Source organism: Lytechinus variegatus, chromosome 18, assembly GCF_018143015.1.
Source record: "Lytechinus variegatus isolate NC3 chromosome 18, Lvar_3.0, whole genome shotgun sequence".
Classification (NCBI taxonomy): domain Eukaryota; kingdom Metazoa; phylum Echinodermata; class Echinoidea; order Temnopleuroida; family Toxopneustidae; genus Lytechinus; species Lytechinus variegatus.
In genome coordinates, this window is record NC_054757.1 from 24309285 (window position 1) to 24321284 (window position 12000).

The following is a 12000-nucleotide window of genomic DNA, read 5'->3' on the forward strand; positions in this document are numbered from 1 at the left end:
GACGACGGCCCTGTCGTTTGAAAGTCATTTTCAGCTAGCTTGATTAAGATCGACCAACCAGTTCCTTTCATTACCGATCATCCATGCATATATTCTTTTACCTCTGTCTAGTGCGAGGAAAGCATTACAGTCAAACATAGTTTATCGAATGAAATGATTGAAATGCAAGCACTGTTTCAAACGAACATAACTTTCTTATTTCTGAAGCATTTTTATTGGTTGTGGTGTCATATGAAAGGGCAGGAAATGAACCTATCGAATATGTAAATTTTAAAGAGAATGTCAGATATCGCTCGCCAAATGACTTTTTGGTTTCCTCTCATGAAATTGTTTTTAGGTATTCATGCGTGACGTATGGGTCATATTTATTTCTTTAATTGAATGAGGAGACCCTAAGCTTTAAAATGATGGGTCATTTATGAAATTTGATTAAGAATAAGCTATGATAAGTCGTCGATAAACCTCGGTTTCGTTTATTCTGGGACGCACTGTATTTTGGCGTCATAATCAAGAAGGCTCGTGCATCGTGACGTCACAATTAAAATACGCATAGCAACGCACTTTGTGTTCAACGCTTAAAAGGCAATGCAAACTGAATCATTACGAAAATAAATGAAACTTATGAAAACATATTTGAATTTTAACTGATCAGGTTTGAAATAAGTAAAATAAGAAAAAAAATGTTTACTGCTGCTATAATTCTGATGGAATTAAAAAGATATCGTGGACAGCAACATGGCATAAACGGCATCAATATATCAAGGTAAGTATAGTACTTCTTGCAACATTGGCCCTGAAGGTCGAATACATGCCTAGTTGGTTTTGAGAAACTTTGCATAATTATAAATAACACTTTATAGTGACTTGACCCTACCTTTTGTAGCAAATACGTCAAATGGGATGGAAGTTTTAATCAATCCATGATCGGAGACAGTGGCGTAAAAATTGAGGTGTCGGTCGGGAATGGAGCAAAAGTTCTAAAAACTTGCAAGCGAGCAACAAAAAAAAAAGAACCCATCATGTTAATATAAATAAATATCTTTTAATAGATTCTGACATAATATTCAAAATAATAGTACAAGAATATTATTCCAATCTTCCCCTTCCTACTTTTTTTCACATTTTCTTATCTACGGTGAGACATTTTTTTTTCGGAGGGGGGTACCCAAAGCCCCCCCCCCTCCATATTTGATCACCAATGATCGAGGATAATAGGACTACATTGCCTCATAACATCTTGATGATGATGATGGTAATGATGGTGATGATGGTGATGATGATGGTAATGATGATGATGTTGGTGATGTTGGTGATGATGGTGATGATGATAATGATGATGATGGTGATGATGATGGTGATGATGATGATGGTGATGATGATGGTGATGATGATGATGATGATGATGATGGTGATGATGATGGTGATGATGATGGTGATGATGATCATGATGATGATGGTGACGATGATGGTGATGGTGATGATGATGATGATAAGCATGATGATGATGATGATGATGGTGATAATGATGATGATGATTTTGGTGATTATCATTATAATACCTTTGTACTCCATGAATCCAGATTTGAGGATATTAATCTACAATTAGCTCATAAGATCAGTACAAATGTAGTTTAGGCATATTATTGTTATTGAAAACATGTCTTTTTAAAAAAGGGGGATAGGAGCTCTCGAGACCATTGCCAATGTAGTATGTGGACAATGCCCCCATCATGCCCATCGGGTATAGTTTTTCTTCCGTTGGTAGTAACCTCGGTTTATTTCCAATTCGTCTAATGCAAATTTGTCCACTTGCCAATTCGTCTACTCACCATTTCGTCTAACCAGTTGGTCATAGCCATTTAGTCCAGACTCCATATACCATTTGGTCTAATCGGACCAAGTGTTAATTGTGCAAAATGACTGAAAATGAAATTAATGTTAGACGAAATGGTGATTAGACGAAGTGATGATTGGACCAAATGATTATTGGACCAAATGGTTGTTAGACGATAATGGACGGAATGGCATTAGACTGAATAAAAGTAGACCATGTGGTGAGTGGACGAATTGGCAATTTACCATACCCTCACCTTTCCTTCATTTTCTAGAGTAATCCTGCTCCTTCCCCCTTATCTGTAATCATCTTTCACTTCTCAGGTATCCTGCTAAAAATATCGGGAATCTACGGATACCGGGTGAGCACTATGTTCCTTCTACATCACGTCTAGACAGAAGAACACCTTCAGATTACTTTTGTAAATCATTACACGACATGCACGATAAGGATTACACAGGACTCGCCGTCGACAACCTAGCTTTACCAAATATACAACCAAAGACGAAATCAACGACAATAACTGCCACTACGGCAATCGTCAACCCTGTTCTTATTAGTCAATTGAATCCTTTTGATGGACAAGCAGGTGGCAAAAGCATGTTTGCTGATGGGGATGAACGGACCAAACGTCTTTTTGGAAAAAGCACAATCGATGATATGACGAAGAATGCTAACGGTAACCTCGGCGAGGACGGCGACCGTCTTGCGATGTTGCAGGATGAGATCGCGACTTCGAAAGACAAACGACGACTAGTCTTGGGGCAGATCCTCAAACTTGAAGAAAAGAAGCGTCGTTTTATTCGAAACACCCGGAACAACCAAGGTAAACTCCGGGTGGCCCGGCAAAAACGACACAAACTCGAAGACCTCAGTCATTCCAATGTTGATTTTCGACTTCAACAAGTTCTGCAGCTCGAGAAGGAAAAGACTGACATGGAAGAGAAATTGGATAGATTCGAGGACATTGGAATAGCCCTTGCTATGCAGAAAGAAGAAAAACATCGACGTCTGCTTGAAACTATCGACAATGCTCCGGCACTTTATCGCAAAGAGAGTGAATTATTTAAAGAGCGCCACCATCAAGAGGTTGTTCGCTATCAAGTTCTTTTCGGATTGTTTCTTACTCTCCTCGCTGTTCTCCTCATTACATACCTTTGTCGCTATGGTGACAAGGAAAAACCAATAGCAAGCAAAGAAGGCATTTTCTATTAAACGGTTATTAAAGCTCATGAAATGAACGTCATAATAATGTTGGATTGTTTTACGGAGAGGTATTTCAGATAAAAGAAAAGAAAAATTTCCCCAACTGAAGATGAAGATATTAAAATTGATTCACTGATTTCAAGAGGATTTATTTCGCTTAGAGAAGGAAGATTCACTTCGATAATTTGCTTCGTTGCATCGTTCAAGATACGGCTTCGGCATTGATATAATGGTTGTCATCGCATTACAGATCTTACATGCTGTTCATTTCATCCTAAAATACAAGATCTTGAAGAACAAAATGCGGACTCGTCAACTTGATCCTGTCATTTATAACTTAAAAGGAACTTTAGAAATTAGAAAACTTTCAAAATTGGTTTTCATGGACCATGTCTGTGAATATTTTTATCATGAATAATTCTGAAATAGTTGGTATCTTTGAAAGAGAAATGAACCAGTAATACCTCTAGCGAGAAGCGATTAATAACTCAATGTTTTCATTGTGAAAAGTCTTAAAGTTATGAATAAAATAAACGAAATTAGATGATTTTACGTCGTAGATTTTCTCGCTCTCAGTATGTAATTCATGAAAATGGAGTCACTGATCAGTAGCATGGTGAGATCAGCATCAAAATGAAAAGTAAAAAAATAAAATTACAGATATTTTACTCCAAAGAATAATATTCATTGAAAATTACTTCAGCACATGATACGAATAGAGAGATTGGGGCGGGATAGGAGAGAGGGAAAGAGAGAGAGAAAGAAAGAGGGCAGGGTGGGGACTAAAAGGGATACTCCAGACTGAAGATAATATATATAAATAAATATAATAAAATTTACACAGCAAAAAGCTAAACATTTCATCAAAATCGGATAGCAAGCAATGAAGAAGTTATTGATTTTTAAAGATATGCATTCGTCTGGTAAAAAGGGCATATCGAGGCAAAGAGATAATCAAAACACATGCACCTTGTGCATATCGAGGCATATCTTCATGAATATTCATTGGGTGGGCTGATGATGTCAAATCCCCTCTTTCCTTTTTCATATAATGTTATTACACATTTACTTTTTTCATAAATGTGTAAATGATGTATCTGCATTATCATTATGATGAAATAAGTTGACTAATAACTAATGCATATAACCAGTTTTCAATCCAATTTTTTTAGATCTTGGTAGAAAAAAATGAATAAACCAAAATTCATATAATACAATACAAAAGAACAAATGGGGATGTGATATGACATCATCAGCCCACCTAATAAATATTCAAGAAGACATGCCTAGAACTGTTTCACCTGAATGATGCAAATCTTTAAAATTCAATAACTTAGTTATCCGATTTCGATCAAATTTTTACCAATTAGGTTCGTGAATTTTACTCTATATATTGAATAAAAATATCTTTAGCCCGGAGACTCCTTTAATTATAAATACAAGAGCGGGGGCAGCGATTGTAAGGGTGGGGGTTGCAGGGTAAGAATTTCCTGTACTTATGAATATATATTACGAAGAGGAACTATAAATTGGCCCGTATTCTGAAGTCGGGTTTAACTTAAACTCAGGTTTAAAGTTGTGGTTTAAGTATGGGAAGCCAAAAGTATCAAAATTTTTATTAAGTTGAATGTTTCCTATGTTTAATGTGCTCTTTCCTGATTCATCGATGGTGAAGACAATCATCTATTTATACTTCCAAGACAATTATGAATGATTTTATAGCTAAATGAGCTGAAGTATGATAACTCTACTGTAAGTGATTTATGTAACAATTGGCTATCCACGCTTAAACCACAACTTTAAACCTGAGTTTAAGTTAAACCCGATTTCAGAATAAGGGCCATTTTGTTTTGTTTTCATGGTTTCTCATTCTTACGTTCTTTCACATTTTGTATGTTTTATGTATCTTTTGATTTTGATTTATTGTTTTACATTCCACAAAAGCATACATATTGAACATAATGATGACAAAAAATACATTGTAATGTTTTACAAAGAAATACAATATCGTGAAATATGAGGAACCTATTAAAAAGCATAGCTTGTAGACATAGGTTTAAATATAACTCTCCTCTTGGCACGTATCCTCCTTTCCTTGTATAAAACGATCAGATCATCAGCTGATCAATGTTATGAATGCACGAATAAGATAATAATCATCACTTAAACATGATTTATAAATTAATAAAAACTATAAAAGTTCAAAGGTTGATTTACGTTTTCTTCACTTTCATATACTGAGACGAAAGTTTCCATGGTTATAGTTTGACAGCAACGTCAACATTTTTAGATTCCATGATTATGATAATGCACCCTTTTCACTTATATGTGAATCACATACACTGCTAAATTACAATTAAAACGTGGACTATGAACCCATTCATCAGTTATGAATTCTGAATAATCTGACATCAAAATATCCAGGGCTCGATCTCAACCGTCGCCATCTAACTCAAATGACCATTGTTATTATGACAAAAGAAAAGGGCTTATTGGGGAGGATTCTATCATAAGCAATTAACGAGGACAACGGGAGCTCTGTTACTCTCTCTTATCGACGAAAAATATGACATGGATTTTCTTTTCTTCGTCTGACAAACACACAGCTTAACGCGTTTTTATGAATGTGATAATCCACCATAAAGTCGTAATACTGAGGGGATATACAATACTTTTTTAATTCCCCAAGAATAGATTTGATTCTGTTGCTTAACCATAATCCATCGAAAGGGAGGTATAATGCAATTCGAGTCATTGTGCACTGGCAACGAAAAGCTGGTTTAGGCAACCAAATATTTTTTATCGCGCTCATATGGCTTTCGTCGTTCTAAATACGAACATTCTTTTGATAATTCAATGCGCTTTTCTTTCTTACAATTTGACCGCAAAAACGCGTCGTTTGCATATTGGAATAGAGTCTAGCATTGTTGTTAGGGGCTGAAAGATATTTCGATTGAAGTCAACAATTGGCGATAATAACATCAGATTGATTGACAACACAAAATTGTAATAGATCATAGTTCAAATGGGAAAAAAAATCATAAAGATGTATTATAGAAAAGTGTTTCTATATCTCACTCTCTGGCCAAACGAAAACACATTTTTCCACTACCTGTTCCAAAACCTGTTCCACTGCCTATTACAAAAAGAGAGTAAGATACAGATAGGAGAAGAAAAATGGTTGAAATTTGTAGACTAATGATATATCTTGACGAATTTTAAAGTGATTTTTTGTGTGAATATTTTAGATAAGAAAGAAGAAACATCAAAAGAACAAAAATAAGGAAATTGGTTTGAGATCTACTTGAATTGGATAGATTTTTGACCTTTTTCAATATCAAAATCTAATTTTTGGATAGATTTTGACATAATATTCAGAAAACAATATAATATTCACTCTTTATCTTCCCTTTCTTTTCATTTCTCAGGTTTTTTTTCTTGGTTGTGTAACTTGTGTAACGTTGAGTCTTCAATTAGCCCTTGGTTGCTGCAAATTTCATTACATTTCTATATCACATTCAGGTCAAATCAATAAAAATCAAATAAAAAGAATGGGTGTAGATATTGATGCCGAACTATTCTTTAGAAAGATGCATTGTCTAGATATTCACCTCTACAAGCCACCATCACCACTCTTGCCAGAAAATCATCTGCAATCACGTTTTCCCTGGGTCTTTTCTTTGTCGCAACGATTCGTCCAGATGAAAAAAAAATGGGAATAAAAAAAGCTTGCACTTTGCCGTTTTACTGTACCTTTTAGAAAAAAAATCACTACATGGTCGAGGCCCTGCCCATTCTTTTGTTATCGGCCATCAGATGTGGCAATGGATCTAAGCCCATGACAAAGTTATCAACATTAGTTTGTGAGTGTTGTCGATATCACCCTTCCCCATCTATATCCATTTCTCCTAATCTCTTATACTACTGCTTTGATATTTCCCTCTTTCTTCACTCTAAAAACAAATCAGTCAAAGATGACTTGTTTCTAGTCATGTTTGACTATTTTCTAGTCATATTTAACTAGAACAGAGTTATTTCTGACTAGAATATATGTCAGAAATGTGAATATCAGTGATTGCCATATCAGTTGCTCCCACCTGACTACTTCTCTAGTCAATTTGACTGATTTGTTTTAAGAGTGAATTGTTAGGTCTCGTTGCACAAATTAAAGTTACTATCATGGTGACTTTGCCATCCAATGGTTACTACCATGGTAACGCTCATCAACAGCCAATCAAAAACGAGGATGTAACTTCCCATTGTATGGCAAAGTTACCAATGCATAGTAATTTTTATTCAACGGTTCTTTACTAAAGGGGAAGGGCGATGGGGGTGATCAAGAATCTTACAATTTTATTTTGTTTACAAAAAAGAAATCTTCATATTTTCCACTTTAAATCTGCATTGAATCTCGAACCCAAACTTCTTTTATTTTCAATTCAAATAAACATTTATTTTCTTCCATTTTCACAATACATCAATTTTCAATGTAATCCATACAGAATCATTGATCATAATATACTGTAAATATATACAAGATTTGTTAACATAATTGAACCTCCAATTAATTTGTTATGTGTTTTATGCCCTGTTTAATTTTCACCGAAGAATACCAATTATAGACTTCTCTTCAAATAAAATTGCTCGTTTTGCTCGCTCCCAATTTGAATGAAATCGTGCAGCTTTCCAAGGTTAAGTCTAGACCCTCAATTTTTTGTCTCCATCTTTTTCAGTGTGATTCGAAGTTCTCTCTTTTGTTCCTCATCTGTATGTCTACCTGCCGATCTGTCTATCTGTCTCTCCCCCCTCTCTCCCCCCCTCTCTCTATCCTCTACTCTCTTGTCACTCCGTTTGTCCATCCCTTCTCTCGCTGATCTCTCTCCCCTCTCTCATTTTGTCTGCCTGTATATAGATCATAATAATGATTAACACTTCCTACTTCACTTTACATGTTTATAATTCATATTTTCGCGTGATCAGGAATTTTCAACTGACTACTATCCTTACATAGCTAGAATTCTGCTATATCATGAACTATATACATGCTATCTCACAACAGTATATAATGACGTCAAAAAGTAGCCGACATATATTGGAGTCATCATTTTTTGTAGACGAGACACTTTTTGAAGTAATTCGCCGTATTTAGTGATGATCCCCAGTATTATTATTTATGAGTAAAATTAATAACTAGGGAAAGGGCGCGATAAGGGGGAGAATAAATTAATGTAACATGAATAAATGAGGTATGACATCATATTAATATTATCGTTCCTTTGTGTCTTTCTGTCTCGTATCCATGGTGTAGGGGAATATACAAATTATGCTAAAGCTCGTTCTTTTATAATTGTAACAAAACTAAGTAGAGCTGTAGTTTATTTAAAGACAGTCGAGAAAAATTGAGAATGGGTGTTGTAAAATTTCTTAATTTAGCATTATATACTCTGGTGTCGATCCATGACGTCATACTATTCAAGTGGGGGCGAAAATATACCCCCCTCTGACTTGAACAACAGATTTTCAATTCAATTCAATTCTTTATTTCATTTCCAATCAAAACATAATACAAGGTAATATTAAGTAATACAAATCAAGTACAATTTTACAGAAGGGCATTCTTACTTCGCAAAACAAACATAAAAAAAACAGTATAATATAGAGCATATTAAATGGAAATGAGGGGATCCACTAAAAAGCAAAGTTTGTAAATTCACAACATGAATGGCATTATAATTGGTTGGTGACTGAATTTGGTTGTGTATTTTGAAAAATAGAATACAAATATGCTAATCAATAAAAATTACAAGTCCCCGAAAAGAAGGAAAGAGTTGGGCATCCTTTCTTGTGTAGAATGAAACTGAAAACACTCTTGATGCATGTCAATAAAGCACCTGGGGCCCGTTGCATAAAACTTTTTACCTGAGAAAACTCAGGTTGTTTTTACCGGAGTTTTTGCCCTGTGTTAAAGTCAATGGCAGAAATCAGACTAACCTTAGTTTTCAGTTTTTACCAGTTTTCTCAGGTAAAAAGTTTTATGCAACAGGCCCCAGGTGCAATAGTATGACTCTAAGGCATTTAATAGCTTTTAATCACAATGCATTCGTAGTTGGGTATTTGATTTAAAAGCAATTTTACGGCAACGATAAGATTTACAGCAGATGAGACAAATTGGTAGTTACAAATGTCATCAATGAAAAAAAACTCTGGTCACAACCTATAGTGCAACATTGCGTCACAATCTGAATCGTTATCTTATTACAGTCTTTATTGATCATTCTTCCGCTCTCATCTTCTTTTTTTTAATTTCTTTCTCTTTCTTGAGCCCCTTCTTTCATAGCAACTTCAGGGGATTGTTTCTGAAATGACTTGTTGGACGCTTTATCCGACCATGTAGTTCCATGATCCGAGAAATCCCGTTTTATCTGACAATTGCCACAGTAACAGTGTCTCTCAGCTTATCAAAATCTAGGCAAGATATCAGATCTGACAACTTGTCGGACAAAAAATGTCGATGAAATGAAACGCTTCCCTGTTCTTAAGGGTATGGTGTCAGATTTTGTGGCCGCACACCCCTATCCTTTCTTAAATCCGGGTGTCCCCCTTCCTCCGGGTTAAACCATTTTTTGTTTCTCTCCCTTTCTATCCGCTTTCATATCCCATTTTTCTCATGTCTCAGTTAAGTTTCGTCTTTTCTATTTCTGTGTTCCTCTCTCTATGATCTACGGGCATGGTGGCTGAGTGGTATAGCGCCCAACTCAATGAACAGGTCGTGGGTTCGATCCCCCGCCAAGTCATACCGAAGACTTATGAGACCTTCTGCCTTTACCATGTTTTTGCTAATCGCTCAACATTTAAAATTGAGAAGGGTAATAATTATAATTACATATAATGATGTACAGGGTTCACTGGTAGAGCAGTTTCCTAATTGAAGAGGCTGCCCTTTATTGGTAAATAAAACGTAATTATTATTTTATTTTATTATTTATTCTTATGTTTATCTGATCATGCCGATATCCCTCCCTGTATATCTCTATGTACCTTTGTATTCTCCTCTCTATCTTCTCTTATTTAAAGTCTCTCTCTCTATCCCCTCCACCCCCCCCCCTGGAGGGGCAGTGAAATGTATTGCTGTACACATTTCCAAACACCCCTAAACGAGATTTTTCTCTAGGGGCAGTTAATGTATTGCTGAACACACGTGTTGCCAAATTATCTCCAAACACCCCTAACGAGTTTTTTCTTTGTGTGCAAAATAACCCCCTGGACAAGTTTTTTTTCGTGGGCTCCATTTACACATTTGGCCCCTAAACGAGTTGTCGCCAAATTACGACCCCGGGGGAAAGCTTGGGGGAACATACCCGAAGCACGATTGGCTAGTCTTAAAAAAAAAGCTTTGGGGAAAAACATACCCTAAACACGTTTGACCCCGCGATTGACCATTGACTAGTCTTTCAAAACCACCCCCTTTTTTTAGGAAATCGGTGTTTTTGGTACCCTTACGAGTGCATAATGCATATACATGTACATACCAAAGTAACTTTCTGCATAAATTTGGTGAAAATGACATGGACTTCATTTAAACCGTGGAACGTCCTTAAACTCGTCTCTATTTTTTTTTTTTTTTTTTTTTTTTTGGGGGGGGGGGTCACGCATGTGTACAGCAATATTAATTGAGTGCCCCCCCTCGTCTCCCCCCTCACCCCTCTCTCTCTCACCTTGCTAACTTTGTCTCTCTCTATCTCCTCGCGTGATGCTTCATTTCTTGGAAAGCCTTTATTAGCCTGCTTTCCCTCGCCCAGCTCAGCCAAGATTTACCTCATGACTATGGCCTAGTCTACCGTCTGTCAGAAGTCATTATTACGTGCAAAATGACTGCCCCTCAGATGGTTTATTGTTTTGAGGAGAAAAAACAAGAAAGGATAATCACCAGGCTTTAAAAGAAGTAATTAAGCATTCTGAGAGAATAAAATTTGATAAATTAGCTGTGGAACTGAAGAAAAATAATCCAAAATCTTTCTGGGCTGAAGAGCGTAAGCGTAATAGTAAGTCAATGAATTCAGTTATTGATGGTATTGCTGATGAGTTGTTTAACATTATTGGATTTGATGGAGAAGAATTCAGAGCAGACTTCATGAGAAGTGTACAGGTCACGTACTGCCCAATGTGAACTTTGCATGAGACAAGTAGAGTCGAAATTGAAAAAGCAATCATCTCTAAACCGAATTTGTCAAAATGTGATGACATTTTCTGGGGTTTTTTCGGATTATATAATTCATGGTAAAGATTCTTTAGCAGACATTTATCCTTGTTATTTACCTCTATGCTATGACATGGGTTTGCTCATGTTGATATGGTTAAGAGTACGGTGGTTCCATAGAGCTATTATGTGCATGAGTTGCACCATGGTATTGGAACCACCATGGAGCTAACAGCTCTATGATTACATTAGGAAGTATTCTTGTCGTAATGAGAGAGTCAGCTATATTATATTAAGATGACTTACATTTTGTTCTTAAGTTAAGGATTTTAACCGCCAGTGTAATATGTTGTGGGCTAGCTTTAAATATGCTAATGCCTATCTAAAAAAAAAATATTTTTTAAAGAAATATTGTTCAAGTTTTTATGGAACTCAGATATTTCCTTTGTTTGATCATTGTTTGGATATATTATGCAAGTATTTGAGGATAGCAGTTAGAAGAATATGAAAAATCCCTTGGCGAACTCATAATCGTTATTAACCTCACTTCAATAGTGGGTGTAGTGGATCCAATCTTGTGGTTTGAAAAAAACGCTGCATATTTTTTAAAATAAAACAATGCATTCTACAAATAATGTGGTGTCATATTATGTATTTGGCATGGGTAAATATGGAGCCCACTCTGTAATGGGTGGTAAATTTAGATACTTACATTACAAATATCATTTGCAGATAAATGAGATTAACAAAAAATGGTAAAAGG

General features: G+C 35.7%; 1 protein-coding gene across 1 annotated transcript; it reads left to right on the forward strand.

Moving 5' to 3' along the window:
• The first annotated feature begins 680 nt into the window (after nucleotides 1-680).
• LOC121431679 lies at nucleotides 681-3049 on the forward strand. Its single transcript, XM_041629329.1, has 2 exons — nucleotides 681-763; nucleotides 2158-3049. The coding sequence occupies exons 1-2, from the start codon at nucleotides 681-683 to the stop codon at nucleotides 3047-3049; spliced, it is 975 nt and encodes a 324-aa protein (XP_041485263.1).
• The last annotated feature ends 8951 nt before the right edge of the window (nucleotides 3050-12000 follow it).